This window comes from Dendropsophus ebraccatus, chromosome 5, assembly GCF_027789765.1.
Source record: "Dendropsophus ebraccatus isolate aDenEbr1 chromosome 5, aDenEbr1.pat, whole genome shotgun sequence".
NCBI classification, from domain to species: Eukaryota; Metazoa; Chordata; class Amphibia; order Anura; family Hylidae; genus Dendropsophus; species Dendropsophus ebraccatus.
Window position 1 is genome coordinate 100,902,677 of NC_091458.1, and position 22,726 is coordinate 100,925,402.

The following is a 22,726-nucleotide window of genomic DNA, read 5'->3' on the forward strand; positions in this document are numbered from 1 at the left end:
CTGATGGATGGCATTCCACTAGGGCTGCGCAGTATACCGCAAAAATACTGATAGTTACTGGCGTCGGTTAACCAACTTCAACTTAGCCAGGACCGTATTTGCAGTATTTTTGTATTTCAGCAGATTTCAGTATTTTGTATTTCAGCGCCCCCACACACACACACACACACGAGCGGCCTGGCAAGAGCGCTGCACGTTATGTGCAGGGACGCCGGTATCAGAGCGGGAGGTGGAGGAGCAGCAGGGTTCAGGTGAGTGCCTCCCCTGCCCAGTCCAAGCGTCCTGCCGCACCTGTCCCGTCTAACCGCCCACCCATACAGCTTGGCGTCCCTGCACACACAGGAGATCAACATGTGCAGCGCTCGCCGGACGGGGCTGATTCCTATAGTATAGGGTATAGTTCCCTCAGTAAGAAGCCCATCCATTCCTTCTAGGCTACACCCCTGTCTGGTCCCCCCCCCCCCCCCCCCCCCCCCCCCCCCCGTATAGTCATGCACCCCTTGTTCTTTGTGACCCCTATGTATACACGTCCATGTCTCTGCTGAGACCCCCTAATTATGACAAATAATGATAATAGACTTACCACGGGTTGCTGCTCAGTGAGGTGTGTGTTGTTTTTTTTTTTTTTTTTTTTTTTCAATTAAAATATTGCCAGTTTGGCATGGCAAGTGGGTGTGGTTTGCAAAGAGGGGCGTGTCATAATTATCGTTTAATTATCGTTACCGCGGCTACATGTGCGATTTAACTGCAATATTTATTTAGGCCATTATCGCCCTACCTTCACCTAAATCAGTTTTTACTATTTTGCTTTTTCCGATTTTTAAAATGGGTGCATTAAACAGACAGCAAAAACGCAGGTCGAACTTAGCCTTGCAGGTCTTGGATTGTGGTGATGCTTTATTTCAAAATTTTGCTAATATGACAAACTAGTAAAACATAAATGTATATTTAAAATGCAAAAATCAATTGCTTATTTTTTATTATGATCCCAAAAATGGCACAGTTAAAAAGTACAATTTGTCCCACAAAACATATGCCTCAACAAGAAAGTCATACTGTAGCTCCTAGAAGCACACTGACTGTAATGCACACTACCCCCATTTTAAACCAGTTGGTGTCGTGCACATTACCATCTCAGCGTGGTAGTGTCCATGGATATCTGACTTTCCGAGCGGAATTCACCACAGATCTGATCAGCAGACATTGTGACCGGTAAGCTTTAAGGAAACTGTGTGGCCAAGAAGAATTACCATTCACAAGATCTTGCTGTTAAGACAACTGAGATCATTGCTTGGTGCTGTATTCTGGCCAAGAAGTGTTGACAGCTTTGCCAAGTGTCGTTTACAGGGAAGGCAAATTGATGTCAGCCTGCTCAAAGAGACAGGTCATAAACCCCTGATGAGCAAACAATGTGAAGGCTAATAATCCAGTGTGAGGGCAACAGATTTTAAATTATTGCTCCCTGTCCCCATTAGGGCTCACAATCTAAATTCACTTATTTGTATGTTTTGGGTGTGGGAGGAAACTGGAGTACCCGGTGGGTAATGTGTGTATTTTTAGTCTGCATTGACTATGCATATGGATAAGGACTACAAGTCCTCTGTGTGTGAATGCACTGGTTAAATTAATCATGCACCGAAGTTTACCACTGCAAAAAATACTTATAAATAAATTGGAGATTGATTACATTGTCTTATATTAGGATTAAGATTTTGTTGCCCATAACAACCAATCACAGTTTAGCTCTCATTTTACCACATCAGTATGAAAAATGAGAGCTGATCTGTGACTGGTGGTTATGGGCATTAAATCTCGCTTTAAGACAGGGCAAGGTATCTTCCCCCCCCCCCCCCCCCCCCCCCCAAAGTGTTTTGTGTTAAAGTTACTGTACCACCAGGCCCAGGCTGAAGCACTGGAGGCAGGCCGACTCACCCCTAGTGGGAAGAAACCCCAGCCCCTCCATGACGAGGATTCCTCCCACTAAGGGTGGGTCGGCCCGCCTTCAGTGCTTCAGCCTGGGCCTTGGTGGTACAGTCACTTTAAAGCTTTCCAAATATAATGCTGATGTGTTTGAGCCAAAATAAAGAGCTCAGTGTGTACCTACATTTGGAGCAGATATGTGACATTTCTCACTATCAGCCTGTCTAATCCAGCAGGTTAATAAAATGTTGTTTGAGATGAGCGCAACTCAAGTCCCATTTTGAATCATTTGAATACTGAAACAGCCCTAGGGAGTAACTAGAGAACATGGATACCAGACTGGAGCATGCTCAAGTTGCACTCATCTCTAATCATTTATATACACTTATTTCCATTTTTCAAAAATACTTTGTTCCAGTTACAAATTTCCCTGTGACAGATCTGTGCCAGGTCATTATGGTCAAATAACTGAATAATAGGTACAGGTGTTTGCTATGTGCTCTCACTGTCCTCTTACAAATGATGGGGAAGGGGAATAAAACCTATATTCATTGCTATATAGATTAATACAATTTCTGGCTCTGGTTTGTCTTATTAGGTGCCACCAAAGAGAGAAGAACCAAGGACTCCTGCCTTAAGCCAGCACATTCCAAAATTTTATTTTCCTAAAGGGTGTCCAAAAGCAAACGTCAATGTGGATGGTATCATTGCAAAGATTGAGAAGACTTTTTCTACGTTTCCAAATGAGCGAGCCAGTCTTGATGACATGAGCAAAGTAGCTAAGGTATTTCACTTACTTTTACGCTGTTAAATGTTTGGGTTATAAGATTTGCTGCCATAATATAGATACAGAAACTGGTCTAGAAATTAGTATTGAATTACTGTATATACCGGTGGGACACTATTAATCGGCTGTCTCTTGACCGCTGCCACGGCATTGGAAGCTGAAACGTGTTTTGTTGGGGGAGGGGTACTTTTAGTATCTTTACTCATGCGACCTGCTATGGCTGGGTTTATACTGTATTTTTTTAGCATTTCCACTGGCAAATCAAATTGTTTCCTAGGGGTTTTAACAAGGGGGATTTACTCCCCAGTAATAGCGCCTTCTGTCATAAATGTGTCCAAAATACAGTAGGGAAAAAAGTATTTAATACACTGCCAATTTTGCAAGTTTTCCCACGCACCAAGAATGGAGAGGTCTGGATTTTTATTATAGGTACACTTTAACTGTGAGACAATTTATTAAAAAAATAAATCCCAGAAAATCACATTGTTTTTTTGTTTTTAAATATGTTGCATTTTATTGTATGAAATAAGCATTTGATCAAGATTACTGTCAATCTCAGTCTTGGGCTCCATGCATCATCTTGACTCGTGGGTAAAGGATGATTCTTAAAATCAGCAATCGGCCAAAAACTACATGGGAACAACTAGTTAATGACCTGAAGAGCTGGGTCCACAGATTAATGTTAGTAACACACTATGCTGTCATGGATTTAAATTCTGCAGGGAAAGCAAAGACCTCCTGCTCACACCAGCATTCATCCAGGCCCGTTTTATGTTAGCCAATGACCGTCTGGATGATCCAGAGGAGGACTGTGAGGTCATGTGGTCAAATGGGACCAAAATAGAACTTTTTGTTATCAACAGTCCCAACCGTGAGGCATAGGGGTGCTTTTCTGCAAACAGGACTACTGCAGTGTATTTAAGAGGGAGGGATGGGGCCTTGTATTGCAAGATTTTTTGCCAACACCCTTCTACCTTCGCTAAGAGCATTGAAGATAGGTTCTGGCTGGGTCTTTCAGCATGACCACAACTCAAAACACTCAGCCAGGTGCTCCGAAAGAAGCAGTTCAAGGTCCTGGAATAGCCTAGCCAGTCTCCAGACCTTAACCCAATTGAAAATGTTTGCAGAGAGCTGAAACTCAATGTTGCCCAGTGACAGCCCTGAAACCTGAAAGATCTGGAGAAGATCTGTATGGAGGAGTGGGACACAATCCCTGCTGCAGTGTGTGCAAACTTGGTCAAGAACTACAGGACACTGTAACAACTGTAAAGTTGTGGGGTTTTTTTTTTTATTGGATCAAATATTTTTCATGCAATAAAATGCTAAATAAGATAGATGGATACATACATAGTGTATTTGTGATATTATTGCCAAGTAACTCACACTATAAAGCTCTTCTGATTTGTATAAAAGACCCTTTTAATATTGGGACATTTTCCTTCCTGATTCAGTATAGTGTAAGCAGCATGGCGGTGTTTTCAGTGCAGCCTCTAGTGATGGACAATCATTGTTTGTATCTTGTTTAACATTTTTTCCTGTGAGCCAGAATTCCCTCCTGGGACGTAGTCCCGGGATAGCATAGAAGACAAACGCTGTTCATGTGATTAATAGGAGAATTTAAGAGCTCGCTGGTGCCTGTCTTCTATCAATACCTTGTATTACACATTGTCATTTCCACAAGGCTATATATGGCCATCTGGTTATGTTTTGTTTCGGCCTCAAGGTTTACAGAGTAGATCTTGATGCCCCTTGGTGCTGTAAGATGACGAACTTTTCCAATGACCACAAGTCTATATTCAGCTTTGTGATTTATTTTTTTTTTTTTTATAAAAAGGATGTCTAACAAAAATAATGGTACATAAATAGCTGTATGTGCTTTACTGCCTATGTGCCTGTTATCCCTACTCGCCACAACTCGCATGTTGCGTTGTCTGGCCCTACTCTTTAAAGTCACACTGTCACCTCCTTTTTTGCATTCTGACATCTCTACACAGGTGTAAAGGGTAAATTTTAGCGTTTTTCATACCTTATTTTATATCGTGCGTCATGGTGCTTGTTCAAGTAAAAAGTCATCTATCAACTGCAGATTGTTTTAAGTGGGCGTGGCCTCGTGGCATTAGCACCACCAAACCCCGCCCACAACGCCACAGTTGGCCCCGGCCCCTCGCCGGCCATTGGAAAAGGCTGGCTGAAAGGTTTAGACCCCACCCCCTTTACGTTGGCCAACTAATGGGCGTCAAGGGGGCGGGGCTAAGTGGCTAATGCCGTGAAGCCACGTCCACTTAATACAATCTGCAGTTGATAAAAGGACACTTTTTACTTGAGCAAGCACCATGACGTGTGATATAAAATAAGGTATGAAAAACGCTAAATTTACCCTTTACACCTGTGTAGAGAAGTCAGAATGCACAAAGAGGGTGACAGTGTCACTTTAAATCTTGATGCTACTGTACTGATGCTGTGGGCATGTATTTCAATTGCTTTGTCCTTTGTTCTCTGGAGGGAAAAGCTGCGAAGGAGGCTGGCAGTGGCCTTCTCCACCCATCCATTCTCTGCGAAGCTATACATGCATTTGTTTGGGCCAATCTGGAGAAACTGACAACATTATATTAGTAGTATCTTGTGTTATTCTTGTATAAGCAACACAGTAATTAGTTGTGTGTGTTTTCTAATCCTTGATAACCCCTTTTAAATTGTAATTTCACTAAAACGAATAACTGTCAAAAAAATTAGATGGTTCTGACCAAAATAAGTAAATTTTAGAATGTCTTTCTTAAAACTTAAGCTCAGCTACAGGAGGAATTTCAGCTACCCATGGGCTCTTTCTTTCGGGACCTCCAGGTCCAGCACGCTTTGGCCAGCCAGTTTCCTAGCCCGCGCTTACCAATCTCTGAATGCCCATTAATAGGTGTTCTTGGGTCGCAAGGACCTCGAGGACTGGTATCCTTATTATATACTCACCTCATTACTTTTTAAAAGCTACCAATTCTCCTCTCCCAGCAGAAGCATATTGGAAAGCACATATTCCATCCATGACAGAGGAAGACTGGCGTGACATCCTTAGCTCCCACACCTTAGTTTTCCCAGCTGCTACCCACAAAATAACCCAATTATATGTTATCCACTATAGTTATATCACTCCAGTGAGACTCTTTAGAATGGGGCGGCTTTCTAATGATCAGTGCCATAGATGTACTACCCCAAGAGCTGATTTCTGCCACTTGATCTGGCAATGTCCATATGTTGCCTCGTTTTGGAACGAGATTGTGACCCTTCTTAAGGAGATTGTCTGTCTGTCTCTAGAATTGTCCCCTTGGAACCCCTAGAATGTCTGTCTATTAGGTCCACTGTTCTTCTAACAAACCAATCATGAGCGCATTTTCCTAAGAGGTGTTATGTCTTGCCAGAAAAACAATTGCGCTCCGTTGGATGGACCCCCATCCTCCAACCCTATCTAAATGGAAAAAAGTAGTTAACCACCTTGTCCCATATGAGACGGTGGTATATAAAGGTAGGGGACACCCATGGAAATTTGAGAAGGTATGGGGATAATGGTGCAAACATCTGTCTTCCTACACTGTACAAGGGTATAGGAACCTCAGAGATTTGCTTGTGCCCTAATCAGCATAGCTTTGTTTAGGTTATCAGCTCCGTGATTAGTTGGTAAGAAAGATACACATATATGTGAGGGTCAATTTTACCTTTTATTTTGTAATTCTGCTTGCAGTTCGCAAGCTTTATTATGTTTGCACACTAATGATTCACACCTGCATTTTTGTTTTGTATGCATGTGTTGCCCCTATGTGGGTGAGATGTTTACCTTGCTGTTTTACCTGTTTATTTTTGGAGTGTGGAGTGGTCATGTAACCTTCTCTGCACAAAAATTCAATGAAATGAATTAGTCTTTCACAAGCATATATATATATATATATATATTTTGTATCCTAAGGCCTGTGAATGCCCACTCTACTGGAAAGCACCACTCTTTTATGCAGCTGGTGGGGACAGGACTGGATCCGTGTCTGTTCACAAGTTTATCGCCATGTGGAGAAAGTAAGTATGACTTTTCACAGTTTGCACATAATAGACAAACTATCAAAGTGTTTGCCTTAAAGGGGGGGGGGGGGGGCATTTTTTTTCCTGACACTGGGGAGCAGGTGGCTGAGGGGAAACTACGTCCACTCACCTCCCCAGTTCCTGGTGTCTGACGCGGTCCCGAGACGTGACGTGAAACTGATCCCGCCTCCGTCACTGACTGGCTGAGCTGATCTGAGACGTCTCATCTCGGGTCCGCGTCAGACACCAGAAAGCGGCCGGGGACCGAACGCCACAATGCGGGACCCGCCGTTGGAACCGGGGAGGTGAGTGGACGTTGTTTCCCTCAGCCACCTACTCCCCGGTGTCAGGGAACAAATGACGGTAAATGGCTCTTCTGCTCCCCCATCTTACAGCCACTTCATTGCTGCTGTGTGTGGACCAGAACTCACTTTTTTAATGCAAGTCTGTTAGCGTTTCATAGACTTACATAGGGAAAGTTACTTATGGTTTATGCAGCCAGTGCTGTGTGAATCGGTACTGCAGCAGGTACCAGAGCCATCAGCAGAGTGTGGAAGCAGAATACCCGGTAACTACGTGGTCACTGGAGTGCTTCTTTATGGTGCTGTTACATTGCCCAATGATCAGACAGATGTCGCCCTGACAAAAAAATAGGACTTCAATTTTGATATGTCATAATCACCCACTATTTCTCATATAATAGAGAATATCAATTGTATATAGGGATGAGCGAACCGGACGAGGTTCGGGTTCGTATGAACCTGAACTATCGGCTTCTGATTCCCGCTGTCTGCCCGCTCTGTGGAGAGGGTGGATACAGCCTGATGACCGACTGGAAAACTGGGGTACAGCCTATGGCTATGGCGGTATCCACCCTCTCCACTGAGCGGGCAGACAGCGGGAATCAGAAGCAGATAGTTCAGGTTCATACGAACCCGAACCTCGGCCGGTGTGCATAACCCCTAATTGTATTGTGGTGGATTTTCTTTTTTAATACACTTGACTTGCCTAGCCCTTTTAAAACTGTCTTCTGTTGCCAGTCCAGTTTAGTTTTGGGGTTCCCTGGTCAGTCATGTGACACATCACTGGTCCAGCCTGTTTACTAGTTTAGATGTTCCATCCTGTACACAGAATATCACACCAATGACATTCAATGTACAGGGCATGTCAACGCACAGCAGGGAAGCCCCCTCTGCTGCCCTTTAAATACATAGAAGCGGGCCGAGCAGTGATGGCTTCAGGAGCGGAACGGGGCAGATGATGGCAGGCTCAATGTGACTATTTACCTGCTCTTATCTGCCCAGCTGTCCCGCTCCTGCACATCACGCTGAGATGCGCCTTGTATATGAAATGTCATTAGTGTGACATTCTGTATACAGGGCAGGACTTTTAAACTGGTAAACAAGCCAGGCACCAGGTCAGTGATGTCACTGTGACATGTGACTGACTAGGGGAACCCCAAAACTAAACTAAATTGACAGTAGAAGCCAATAAGAGTTTAGAAGGGCTAGGCAGGGCAAGTGTCTTAATCCAATAAAAAAATAAATAAACTGGTCGACCCCCAACAAAAAGCAAGCATAATTATGCGGATACCATGCAAATGCTTTGAGCGGTCTCATGTATTGGGACTGTAGAGGAATTTAAAATAAGAATTTAAGAAAAACATTTTTTTTCTTCAATAAAAAAATCCCCATCCCTAATCAAATACAACCAACCTAAATCCCCCCGGTTGTGGAGCATATTTTATGGAAAAATTAAGTCCGTTAATGCAAAGTACAATTGGTGTCACAAAAAATGAGGGCTCATGTGGGTCTGTAGGTGAAAAATGCAAGTGCTGTGGCCTTTTGAACACAAAAAAGGGCAAAAATGAAAATTGGCTTGGTCCTTAAAGGGTTATCCTCCGCACTGACTTGTGTACTCGTTGTATATTTCAGGGTTTTGCAGACTTGCCACGATGATGCTGCAAAGTTTGTACAGCTATTAGCCAAGCCAGGCTGTCTTTATTTGGAACAGGAGGATCTAATACCTTTTTTACAAGTAAGCATGTTGGTTTACTCTCTGGGCATTTGTGATTCAGCTTATTCTACTTATCCCTAACCACTTGTGGTATTTCACTGATCATAAAATAGCTTGGATATACAGTAAATAGCGCAAAAACAGACTACTTTCTGTCCCTGTCTACAATAGCAAGGTCAGTAGCATTTCTGGTGTGCCCAGACCGCTCCCTTATACCAGGCACAAGCACTCTAAAAGGGTGTGTCTATTGCCTTTGGCATCCTGGCTTTATCAGTGCTACTCATGACAGTCAGGAACCAAGATATGACGGACAGAGGTACATTGATGAGGACACTAGCAATGCTAGAGAAGAAATCAGCCAGGAAGCTTAAGGAGAGTGTAATTGTCTGTGGTCGTCACATTCAAAACCATTGCCTCTTTTGGAGGTTGTATTACTGCTGCCGCCTCTGAGTGCACCTGTTCTCTGATTAGTAAGTACCTTTACTTCTGGCATGAAAATCTGTGAACATAAATTGTGCTTTTTGAACAGGATTAGTGGATGATTGCTTTAGAACAGTGCTCCTCAAACTGTGAGGCGCCCCCTAGTTGTTGGTGAGGCCCAGCTGGGGAGCCAGTTTTCACAAATTAACTATGATCTGCACATTCATTTTGCTTTTTTGCAAAAATCTCTCTTTTAGCAACATTATTAATATATTTTGTACTGATTTATTAGTATATAGAGTTCGGGAGTCGGGTGAAAGCATTATTTTCAGCTTTTAAATAGACTTTCACCACAGATAGTGAGGCCCAGGCTCCCTCTTGGTCAGTCTGGTGAGGCCCAGGCATTGCCTTGGTCTGTTAGGTGAGGCTTCAGTAGAAAAAGTTTGAGAAGCACTGCTTTAGAACATAGACTATAATAGTGATATTATATTAGCCTGTTACTGTGATGCTTGTGTTCCCTTTAATTTTTTGGAGTTAATGTTAAACTGCCAGTGGCTGTGGCTAAGGCTGTATTCACAGGCTTATGCATGCAATGGATTGTTGCCCAGCATGATGTGTCAATATCATGCCAGCAGCGGGGAAACTATTTGAATTGCCGGGGTAGGGAAACAATCTATTGCACAGCCATCCACTAAAGAGCGTCCATCATTACTTTGTTGTGTAAACATAGCCTAAGCCTGTGTTCCCATATTTGTGATCAGAGTGTGTCCAAAGTAATGCCCCCACTTTTTCCACCAGTAGCTGTGCAATGTTCTCAAGATTGTTACCAAAATTAAAGCGCTTTTGGAAACTGGGTGTTGCGTACCTTAATACAGATAAGTAGATTTATAGTTCAAATGGCCAGGCTTCGGGCAAGTTCATAGAACAGGTGCACTTTCAACACAGAGCTACCTTTTTCTAGAATGCTTTAGATACCAATTTGGTTTTTATGATCAAAAACAGCCAAATGAATGGCTACAGTATAAGGCAGGCAAGGGGAAGCTTTGCTTTCTAGGCATGATGGGAATTGTAGTTTTGCAACAGTTGGAGGGCCGAAGGTTCCCCATGCTTAGTATAAGACATGGGTGTAGCTCTGCAGCATCCTACACCACTACAAACTGTCTACAGGGCTGAGGCCTCTGGCATCTGTACATTCTTTTTATGGTGCCCCAGCTGCTGTTCTGAGCTTATGAATATTTTTTGGCCAGCAAAACCCTTTTTAAATCTTCTGTGTGGGTGGTACTTTTACTAAGTGAGTTTTACATTGTTTTGCCTGTTCTTCTCCAACACTTACTGTACTGAAGCTCCCACAGAGCACTCCACTGTGGTAACTGTTCTTAGCCATAATCCAGTTTCGTCTACCATCAGACAAACGGTAGAATGTAACTACGGATATGTATGGAGAGAGACACCGTATAGAACTGACACCATTTTAGAAACAATAGAAAATGATTGAGAAAGTATTTGTAAAGTGCCTTCCATTAATTTCCAGCTGCGACATTTTAAGGGGCATGTTGCAGTAAAGCTAGCCACCACAAAAGAAGTGCTGCACGGGGCTGCTTTGTTCATGTCTGGTTTCTGCTCTTTCCTGCAGGATGTGGTGAACACTCACCCTCACTTAACATTTTTGCGAGAAGCCTCAGAATTTCATTCCCGTTACATTACCACAGTAAGTAACTAAACTAAATAAAAATAAAGTCTGAATGCTATAAAGCAGTTGTCTTACACAAACATTGATGGCAGATTGGTAGAGCATTCCATGGGCTCTGCGGACAGTCACTGAAAACTTAGGGTCATAAGTTGGTCACTGATAGCATATCACTTGTTTTGTAAAGGCGCCCTCTTTAAGGAATTTAGATTTTTACTTTTACAATGTTTTCAAAACTAGAAGAATCAATAAAGTAAAACTTTGGGCCATACTCCCACATATTCAGGTTAGATTCTTTTTCAGATGTTAGTGTTTGCCCGGTCTCTGTCAGGGCTCCAGGACTTTGGTCAACAAGAATACTTATGACTAAGAGCTAAGATTAGCTTTATGGGGTTTTATGAATTGTAATAAATCTTTCTTCTGGGAAATCTTCACTGGATTTCCTTTGTGCATATTGCCATTGGTGTTCCCACACCCATTCCGGGGGGAATTGCTTATCCTTTCCCTGGTGGGCTGGAGTTTCTACCTGCTTTGCTTTTAATAACAAGAATATTGCTTCAAACTGAAATAATTTTGCCATCAAAATTTCAGGACCCCTGACGGAAACCTAAGCACAGTTGTGTGTACAAAACCTTACTGTCCATCACAGGTTTAAGTGTCAAGAACACCCCACGGAGGAATCTATTGTTGTTAATTCATTCCACGGTCTAAGGCTGCATTCACACGTTCCGGGAAGTTGTCCTTGCTCACGGATCCGTGCGCACGGACAATTTTACTGCCCATTGCTTTCTATTGGGCTATTCAGATGTTCCGTGATTTCACGGATCCGTAATCCGTTCCGTTAAATAGGACGTCATTACTCGGAACGGATGCACGGAAAGGATTCCCCATAGAAATCAATGAGATACGTGTTTTTCACGGATGTACACGGATGTGACATCCGTGTTCATCTGTGAAAAACACGGATGTGATGTAATCAATGTAATTTAAAATGCTTTAACACAGATACATGAAAGAAACTGACACTGATACAAAATGGATGAAAAACGGACTGTTTTGCACGGATCACGGAGGTTGCTGCCGGACCACAATCACGGACCGGGAAAAACACTGAACGTGTGAATGCAGCCTAACATTGTGTACACAGCAATGAAATGGTTCTGTAGTGCTGAGTGATTACTTTCAATATGATCTTTCTAGGTAGTTCAGAGGATATTCTACAATGTAAACAGGTCATGGTCTGGCTGGATCACATGTGCAGAGCTCAGGAAAAGCAATTTTCTGCAGGTGAGTGCGAACCTTTTTTTTCATATATTTGTAATATTTCTATAAGCACCTCATAATACATGTGTTGCACCTTGCATCTTATAGAAATGTCTTAGAATGTAGGTAACCATTTGGTCAGGTCTGTACTGCATTTTATGTTGTGTACTTGGCCAACTGCAATTCATTCATTTGTAACTTTGGCTTGATAGTATTCAAAAGAGATACCATAAATGTGCTGTCAGGTTCCCTTTAGGTAAGGGCACGTTTTTACTATGTGTGGTATGTATATGTTTAAAGGGGTTATCCAGGATTAGAGAAACATATCTGCTTTCTGGCAAAAACTGCAGCACACCTGTCCTCGGGTTGCAACAGTTTCACATCAATAGAACTGAGCTGTAGTACCACAATTAAACTGGGGAAAAGTGTGGCGCAGTTTCTGGAAGAAAGCCAATATTTTTCCAATCACAAACAACCTTTTCAATCCCCTTGCTGCCAGGAGTCTTTTGGACTTTTGCACCCATACGCATATATTTTGAAAGTAGGCATTTTGGACATTATTAATGTGCCACTTTGACACATGATTGCATGAAAGTACCGGTGTGTATAAATATAAAACTGTGGATAAGTGTGATCTAAGCATAAGTTTAATATGTGCACAGTTCTAAAATATTGCTTGGGCCTCTGTCTGTCTGCACAGATCTTCATAAAATTACCAGAACAGAAAATATAAGCCTGTGTACAAAACTCGAGCAGACGTTTTACACACAAAAATAAGTCATATACCACAACCCGCTACATGGAGGGCTTGTTGTGTTTTGTTTAGCGCACATAGCATACTATGTATAAAAATACAACTTAATTATTAACACAAAACCACCTTCATGCAACTTTGCATCAAACAGGAATTTATAATTAGAAAATGATTAACAAATGAAAATTTTAGTTAGCAACAAAAATACATACTCCTGATTAGTGGACTTTGTGAACATTCAACAATCATTTTCCTCAAGTTAAAGTGTAACTGTCATTAAATTTTTTTTTATTTTTACAAAAATCAATAGTAAAAGCTATTTTTAAGAAACTCTGTAATAGGCTTTATTAGACAAAAAAAGAATCTTTCTGTACTCAAAGAGTTGTTTCCCAACCTCCCATCACTACTACAGATTCATAGGAAATAACAGGACAGAGCATCGCGGCATGTGTGAAGCTGGCCTAACACTGTTACAACATAGAACTGGTATCTCTAGAGAAGCAGTTGATGGGTTTTATGACAGAGTGGATAGGGATTGATGTCAGTATGATGGAAGTCTGTGGTGCAAAGTATGCTCTTTGAAGTGAGTAGTGGTGCTGGTTAACAAGAACAAAAGTTTCTGCTGTACTTACCACTCCTGCCTCATGGTAAAGGAAATGTGTCGCCTTTATGGATTAGTGTCAGAAAATAGAAACATTAGAATAAAAGAACAAGTTTTTGTATCTGTCTGTAATCTATTTATTTATTTTTGTACATTATGGGGACTGCCGCCTTACCTGGACTGTTTTTAACAGCCAGACTCATGGACATAGACGACAAAAGACAGTCTGTCTCCTTGAGATGAATGTGAAACATCACTGAGCGTGTTCTGGGACTTTTAAAGTGGTAATTGCACAGGTGTCACGTGCCGCTGCAATGCTGTACAGATCTTTTTACAGCAGCCTCCTCTTATCACTACAAACAAATCAGGAAGTCTCAGCTTGGTTTTAGCCCCAATGGTGAGAATGACAACTGCAAGATTTCAGGATTATTTTATAGATGAAGCTTTCACATCCTACCCAGGTATCTCTGCAACAACTGGATCTTTTCTTTCTTTTTCCCTTCTCAAGCCTTGTAACAATTAGACCAGTGATGCTCGTCTTTTAAAGCCATCAGTAGCCTGGATGTACAGTACCTGATACATCCTTGCCTATGGAAGTGCCTCCCTGATATGAGGAAAGTGTTAAATGCATGGAAAGTACATTAAAACATTGCTCCTTGTACCCAATTGATGGTACAATGTAAAATAATATGCAGTAAAATGTAATGTGCAAGCTTTTGACTATGATTTGCATTAATTACATATATATTTTTTTTCCTTTTTGATAATGTAGTATACCACATAAATACAAAAAGTGCTACAGCAACCCACAGGTGGAAGATCTTATGTATATACTTCTCCCAGTTTAAACATGATAAAAACCTGCTCTGTATATATTGAAAAATGAGGATCTTAGCCAACTATTTGATCAGAGTGTACCATGTCACCAACGTTAAGGTGACCTCAGAGACATGGTCTCTTTTTATAGCACACTTGGGACATGGGTGGAGTGCAAAACGAGGTAGCCGCACCCCCCACATTCAACAACGCTGCTTGTGGCTTAAGTTTAAGCAAAAAATACAAAGTGCAACAGCAACCCACAGGTGCAAGATCTTACTGTATGTATGTGTATATATATAATATATATTTGTATATTTTTTTTTTTCTCTAGTATACCACATAATACATATTTTTTTTTATATATGTCGGGTACCGTGTGTGTGTGTGTGTGTGTGTTTTTTTTTTAATGATTTATAGTGTTTTTTACATGAGAAATGTAATAAAATTTAATAATGGGAGCCTGAACTTAATGCTCCTTTTATATAATGTCAGCCAGAGGGTATAGTTATATGAACACCCACCAGCCTGCATTTTTAACTTACGTTTAACAAAGAGCCCTGAATATCATACATTCCTTTCCTTTTTAGCATGTGGCACTGTTGGAGGAGGAAGATATAAACCAGTCAACAGATTATTTTTCATATGAACACTTCTATGTCATCTACTGCAAGTTCTGGGAGCTTGACTCTGACCATGATTTGTACATTGATGAGCAGGACCTATCAAAGCACAATGACCACGGTAAAGAATCCGTTCTCTTTCCACTGTACTCCCTCAGGCCCCTCCACTTTATTTAATTTTTTTTAAATAGAAGAAAATGCTTAGATGCTGCACATTCAATATATATACGTATATAAGACTTGCCTGTGTTGTCTTTCTGCTCTGAAATTGTTAATTTCATCGTTTGACAGGGTCACCTAGGTTGGGCCTTTTGGCACTTGGGCCCCTTCTTCTAAGAGATTGACCAACTGCCACAAAGTCACACTTAGGTGACATTTTCACTGACGAAATGAAACTGTCCACCGATGAATTGAATAGTTTTTATTTTGTGGGGTTTTTTTTTTTTAGAGCCCAAAAGACTCACGTTTTATACAGATAAATATTGAATATGCAGAATCTAAGCTTGTTGATGGTGCGGAGAAGGGGGATGACTATAACTTTAAAGAGATTTTCATTTTCTTTTTCCTCCCTTCCCACCACAGCTATATCAGGTAGAATTATTGAAAGAATATTCTCTGGAGCAGTAACACGGTGAGTATATTACTCCGTTCCTATTTTTAGGTAAAGTCTAAAAAATATTGCTGCAGTTTTTTAATACTGTGGCTGGATTAAAGGAACTAAAAACACATTCAGTGCATTTTACTCCAGTATACTAGGTGGCACAAGCCTTTTAATTTTCAACATGCTGTTTAAATCTGCTATGGTTATGAGCTGAAATAGATTTCTGGCATAATATACAGGTGTAAATTATGTTGGTCTGTGGGAGTCTATGCCCCTTTTTTGCGCAAAATGTGTCATGCTCAAAATTTAGCAAAAATTATTTATGAACGCCAGCATATGCTGTATCCATGTTTTCCAGGCAATCCGCAGGTGTTCAACATGGAGCTGCCAGACATTGATATTCAAAAGCTAAGCTTTCTGCTTCTTAGCTTAAAAAAAATGCTTTACTTATTTGTAGTTATCAATATCTGATTGGTGGTCTGCCAACACCCAACACCAATGAATGTGAATGAAAGCCGAGCGGCAGTAACACAACAGCGTGTATGGTGGTGCCATAGCTTTGGCTATAAGATGACCAGCTGGGGTGACAAATCTCAGATTCCCACCAATCTGATCTTGACCTATCCTAAGGAAAGGGTAAAATTATTTTTCCCTGGAAAACCCATTTAATATCCTCACTCCTGTATCTCGTTTTAAAATGTGTGCGATTTTATGCTGTATTTTTTATATTTTTTTTTAAATCGTTTTGGGTATGGTTATTTGCTTTCTTTTTGGTAAATGGTGACTCTATTCCATTTTATTCTGTTTCCTAGTGGTCGCAAAGTGCATAAAGAGGGTAAGATTAGCTATGCAGACTTTGTGTGGTTTCTCTTATCTGAAGAGGACAAGAAAACACAGACCAGGTAAGACAAGGGTTAGGTTTACTTGATGCACATATGTTTGTTCCTCTTGGAGTTACTTATTCTACTTATATCCTTCAGCATTGAGTACTGGTTTCGCTGTATGGACCTTGATGGTGATGGAGTGTTATCAATGTATGAACTGGAGTACTTCTATGAGGAACAGTGTCAAAAGATGGAGAGTATGGCCATTGAACCTTTGCCATTTGAAGATTGTTTATGTCAAATGTTGGATCTTGTAAAACCTCAGTGTGATGGTATGTGTCGCTTTCGTATCAAACATTGATAAAAAAAATTTAATCTTTCTATTACTTATGATGACTTATATAAATTGTTTATTTTATATTGGTATAATTGTGCAAGATGTTGAAGTATCCTCCTTCTCATGATCTCTTCTCCAAAGGTAAAATTACACTCCATGACTTGAAGAAATGCAAACAAGCAAATCTTTTTTTCGACACGTTCCTAAATCTTGACAAATATTTGGACCATGAACAAAAGGATCCATTTTCTGTATTACGGGTAAGTGATGAACAATCTGCATTAAGTATAGAGATTGTTGTCTTTAAATTCCATAAATTATAAATGCTTGTCATTCTCCTGTAGTTTGGGGAAAATGAAGGACAAGAACTTTCGGACTGGGAAAAATATGCTGCTGAGGAATATGCGATCTTAGTAGCTGAAGAGGCTGCCACAGAACAGTGGAATGATGGGTAGGAAGAAAATGTTCATGGATGGCAACGAATATAGTATTGTATGCCATCAGCAATTCCTTTATTAGGATAACGACTGTTAGACTAGCATTACTGAGTTTCATAGTGTATGCATAACTAAAATAGGTAGAATACCAACCAAGTACATTATTCCTTGTGCCAATAAAACAAGCTTTTCCTTTTGCCATAAATAAGTGGTAATAATGACTGTATTTGATAAAAAAAAATTTGGACCAAAATTATCTAGTGTTTTTATAATATGGTCTTAGTTGTAAAGTATTCTGGGCTGTGCCTTTTCCTCAGAAGTGCATTCCAATTTTCCATTCTAAGGGTGTGTGCCCACTACGGAATCTGTCCCTCGGCGGATTTCGTCGCTCATACCCACACACTGCGACGCGCATCTCCGCCCGTGCCACAGACACTATTCTATGCCCAGGCGGATTCCGCCGAAAGAATGGACATGTCAATTCTTTCGGCGAAATGCGGAATCTGCCTGTGCATAGAATGTCTGTCTGTCGGTGGCACAGGCAGAGATGCACGCCACCGCGTGCGGGTACGAACGACTGAATCCGACGCGGGTCATAGGCGCGGATTCCGTAGTGTGCACGCACCCTAAGTTAGGTACATTTTATGTTGGTCATATTTTATCACTGTTTTTCTATGTCAGGTATGATGCAGAATTAAATGCTTTGGAAACGGATATAGTGAATGACAAAAACTTTGCGGTGGAAAAAAGACCTTACTTGGATATGGCTTCTGAAGTGGACATTGATGAGTATGACTATGAAGATGACTTTGAATGAACTGTGTAGAAAAGGAGAATCCCGCAGCTGGCCTGCCGTGCATATTTGCTGTGGACAGCACTTTATATGTGTAATATAAGTTAACTGCAACAATCATTAGTGACTTAATAAGCAATGTTTGGGTGTTTTTTTTTGTTTTTTTTAATTTATTGATAAAATAATTTATTTATGTTGATCACATTTATTTTGCTGTGACATGTTGAGTCCTGTGTTTCAATAATGTAAGTGCATTCATATTTGCATTGTGAAAATACCCATATTAATAAGTTGTAAACCGGTAACATGTTTGCTAATTAATACCAGGGCATGTCCCAAAGGATACTCTGCAGAGCAATAGAGATTATAAAGAGAACACACAATCCCTCAAATTTCTAATCTTTAAAGTTTTTCACTGACCTGTGAGGACTCTTGATCTTTGTAATCCTGTCTGCCCTTTAGATAGAAGGGTGTCATTTTTTTTTTTTTTTTTGTCATTTTGTCCTATTCATGAGTATGCTGATTCTGTGCTGAGCTGTTTGCTTAGACAGCATACACTGTAAAGAATAGTTTTTTGGTGTCGTTCTTGTCACATTCCATTTTGTAACAGGACCCATCAATGAAAGACTTGACTACCAAATGTTTTGATTTCTTCTGGAGACAGAGTGCCTTTAAATGTATATATGTAAATTCCGGCATTTTTTTTTTCATTATTTTATATTACAGTGGATAAAATCTACATATGTAAATCTTTGCTGTGTAGAAAAGTTTAAAGACTTTATGAATTTATATATTGTATTTTTAAATAAACTATATTTTGCACACAAAGATGTGACACCTGTAGCAATGAAGTATGTATGTGTGACGTATGTCTCAGACCTAAGAGCCACTGACCTATGCCAGTCACAGGAGTCTACCCTTAAAGCGACTCTGTACCCACAATCTGTGTCCCCCCCCCCCCCAAACCACTTGTACCTTCGGATAGCTGATTTTAATCCAAGATCTGTCCTGGGGTCCGTTCGGCAGGGGATGCAGTTATTGTCATAGAAACAACTTTTAATCCTGCAGCGCTGTGTCTAACGGCCGGGGCTTACATTTGTATATGAATTAGGCTGGCACACCCTCTCTGTCCTTCCTCCCCACCCTCCTCATCATTTAGGAATGCTCCAGGCAGATTTCTTCCTATTCCCCACCTGTGTGCATAATGAACATGGGCTGGATCGTTAATACACCTGTGCAAAGGTCAAACAGCAGTAAATGTTCTTGGATTAAAAGCAGCTATCCAAAGGTACAAGTGGTTTGGGGGGGGGGCAGATTGTGGTAACAGAGTCGCTTTAAAAGCAGAAAAGACAAATGTAATTAATTTGCACGGTATGCGCATGGTTTCAAAAAATTAAGAGCAGCCTGCATAAAGTACTTTTATTGTAAGTACATCATTGTACAGACTTAAGTATATTTTGCTTTATTAAAAAGTATTTGTGAACATTTAATCTGGAGACAAATTTCCAGATACAAATCACTGAGACAGCTATACCAGTGTACTTACTCCATTCCATAAACAAGTTAACACTTTACCTAGAAAAGTTTTGAAAGAAGTCAGGTTTGAACTCGGGAACTTGCGTTCGGGAATAAAAAAAAAAACTGACATTTTATACTCTCAATCACTGCTTGAATGTACCGCCGGCTGCACCCCTGTCAGCTCCAATCGGCATCTTCAGATCTCCCTCACTTCCGGGTTCCGGTGAAGTCCGTGGGAGAGAGAAAGCTACTGGTGCACATGCATGTCAGCAGCCTTTTCATTGGCTGGATTGCATTACATTGCAGCAAGCTCAGCCAATCAGAGGCACATTAGTTTATTAACATACATTACAAAGTTATATAACTTTGTAATGTGTGTTATTTAAGCATAAAAAGTAAAATGCCTATATAGAGCATGTGCACAGTTAGTGGGTCTCAGTCACTTCTCCTCCCATGCCACCTGAGTCAGGTTTGTATGATACTCTAGTGTTAACAAAATCTCCTGTGCTTGAAGCACTTACAAATAAAGCTTTAGGCTGGGTTCACACTACGTGTATTTCAGTCAGTATTGTGGTCCTCATATTGCAACCAAAACCAGGAGTGGATTGAATACACAGGCTCTGTTCACACAATGGTGAAATTGAGTGGATGGCTGTCATTTAATGGCAAATATTTGCTGGTATTTTAAAACAACGGCTGTTGTATTGAAATAATGGCCGTTATTTACTGTTATATTGCGGCCATCCACTCAATTTCAACATTGTGTGGACAGATCCTTTCTGTGTTTTTAATCCACTCCTGGTTTTGGTTGCAATATGAGGACCACAATACTGACTGAAATGTACACTCACCGGCCACTTTATTAGGTACACCATGCTAGTAACTGGTTGGACCCCCTTTTGCCTTCAGAACTGCCTCAATTCTTGGTGGCATAGATACAACAAGGTGCTGGAAGCATTCCTCAGAGATTTTGGTCCATATTGACATGATGGCATCACACAGTTGCCGCAGATTTGTTGGCTGCACATCCATGATGCGAATCTCCCGTTCCACCACATCCCAAAGATGCTCTATTGGATTGAGATCTGGTGACTGTGGAGGCCATTTGAGTACAGTGAACTCATTGTCATGTTTAAGAAACCAGTCTGAGATGATTCTAGCTTTATGACATGGCGCATTATCCTGCTAAAAGAAGCCATCAGATGTTGGGTACATTGTGGTCATAAAGGGATGGACATGGTCAGCAACAATACTTAGGTAGGCTGTGGTGTTGCAACGATGCTCAATTGGTGCCAAGGGGCCCAAAGAGTGCCAAGAAAATATTCCCCACACCATGACACCACCCCCACCAGCCTGAACCGTTGATACAAGGCAGGATGGATCCATGCTTTCATGTTGTTGACGCCAAATTCTGACCCTACCATCCGAATGTCGCAGAAATCGAGACTCATCAGACCAGGCAACGTTTTTCCAATCTTCTACTGTCCAATTTCGATGAGCTTGTGCAAATTGTAGCCTCAGTTTCCTGTTCTTAGCTGAAAGGAGTGGCACCCGGTGTGGTCTTCTGCTGCTGTAGCCCATCTGCCTCAAAGTGCGACGTACTGTGCGTTCAGAGATGCTCTTCTGCCTACCTTGGTTGTAACGGTTGGCTATTTGAGTCACTGTTGCCTTCTATCAGCTCGAACCAGTCTGCCCATTCTCCTCTGGCATCAACAAGGCATTTCCGCCCACAGAACTGCCGCTCACTGGATGTTTTTTCTTTTTCGGACCATTCTCTGTAAACCCTAGAGATGGTTGTGCGTGAAAATCCCAGTAGATCAGCAGTTTCTGAAATACTTAGACCAGCCCTTCTGGCACCAACAACCATGCCACGTTCAAAGGCACTCAAATCACCTTTCTTCCCCATACTGATGCTCGGTTTGAACTGCAGGAGATTGTCTTGACCATGTCTACATGCACTGAGTTGCCACCATGTGATTGGCTGATTAGAAATTAAGTGGTAACGTGCAGTTGGACAGGTGTACCTAATAAAGTGGCCGGTGAGTGTACGTAGTGTGAACCTGGCCTTAAGATGCAAGTATGTTTCTAACTGCTGTGATTCAAAGAACAGAAGCCTGGCTCTCCTCAAAATATGGAGTGGTGGTGCAGATAAGTGATGGCTTCTCTATGGGAGCAGCTAAAAGATAACTGAATACAGCATTTTACTATCTCTGGGCACTCCCATAGAGAATGAATAAAGCAGCACTTGTGTACTGCCACTCCTACTTACTGAGACCCAACTCTCCCACTGTAAGGGACTATATGTGATCAAATATCCCCTATCTTGAGGTAGAACTTTTTTTTTTTGTTAAATACCATCTTTTAGCCTCCTGTCTCTGTTTTCAGCTATTCTTTCTTTGCGATACCTTTATAACAGACTTATCACTTGACTGGCCAAGACAAAGACTTCTAAGCAATAATTGTGACACGTTACATGGAGTGATGATGTTTATTAGAAAAATTCACTGAGAATAAGTTTAGTACAAAATGTTTCTCATAGCGAAGAAAAAGTAGAAATATTCCATTTACAATTTAAAAGTAATATTTTTGATATTTGCAAGAACTAGGTTCAGTGGTCTTATTACAAGTAGACTTTATTCATGACCCAAGTCTTATGCATCTGGAGATCTCCTGAAGGACACAGACATGTAGAAAAAAAAAATTCCCCCCCCCCTAATAAAAAGAAGCTGGCTATATGCTTAGTTTTGTTAAATTCACTGCAACTTAAAGGGAACCTGTGAGCCCTGTCAACAGGCCAAAACCTACCTTACCCTGGAATACAGCATGGGATAGTTACCCTCCTGTTGGTCCTGCCATGTAGAAATCACCGCTGCGCTTATAATGCAAATGTGCAGAGATGATTTCAATGCCCATACGAAATTACTGGAGACTCCCCCTCTGCTCGTTTGCATAATAAGCACTGCAGCAATTGATAAGCGGCGGGACATTCAGGAGAGGGAAACTATCCCAGCATAACATGGGTTCTGGTCCACTGTCAGAACTAACACGTTTCCTTTAATGAAAACACAACAATTGTATACTTGAAGTTATTCAATCGAGTATTTATCTGACATTTTTTGGGTAATTTCACATCAGTGAAATTTGAAGTTCAGATATTGATTTAGTAGGACATTTAGAATACATGGTGGTGCAGTTACGGTCTAGTCTTACTGTGCTCCCAACCATTACAGTAATTTCTAAGAGTAACCAGGCAGTTCTTATTGAAAGCACAAG

At 41.1% G+C, this 22,726-nt stretch overlaps 1 protein-coding gene across 3 annotated transcripts in view; it reads left to right on the forward strand.

Annotated features, from left to right (window-relative positions):
* The window catches only part of PPP2R3B (protein phosphatase 2 regulatory subunit B''beta), a 46,498-nt gene extending 27,735 nt beyond the window's left edge, over window positions 1–18,763 (forward strand). For all 3 annotated transcript variants that reach the window (XM_069970812.1, XM_069970815.1, XM_069970816.1), the window contains 12 exons: window positions 2,519–2,704; window positions 6,657–6,760; window positions 8,698–8,800; window positions 10,833–10,907; window positions 12,087–12,173; window positions 14,911–15,064; window positions 15,526–15,574; window positions 16,357–16,446; window positions 16,525–16,700; window positions 16,847–16,965; window positions 17,050–17,156; window positions 17,824–18,763. In XM_069970812.1, the coding sequence (XP_069826913.1) occupies window positions 2,519–2,704; window positions 6,657–6,760; window positions 8,698–8,800; window positions 10,833–10,907; window positions 12,087–12,173; window positions 14,911–15,064; window positions 15,526–15,574; window positions 16,357–16,446; window positions 16,525–16,700; window positions 16,847–16,965; window positions 17,050–17,156; window positions 17,824–17,959 (1,386 nt within the window). In that variant the 3' untranslated portion in view covers window positions 17,960–18,763. The remainder of the gene's footprint in view (window positions 1–2,518; window positions 2,705–6,656; window positions 6,761–8,697; window positions 8,801–10,832; window positions 10,908–12,086; window positions 12,174–14,910; window positions 15,065–15,525; window positions 15,575–16,356; window positions 16,447–16,524; window positions 16,701–16,846; window positions 16,966–17,049; window positions 17,157–17,823) is intronic.
* The last annotated feature ends 3,963 nt before the right edge of the window (window positions 18,764–22,726 follow it).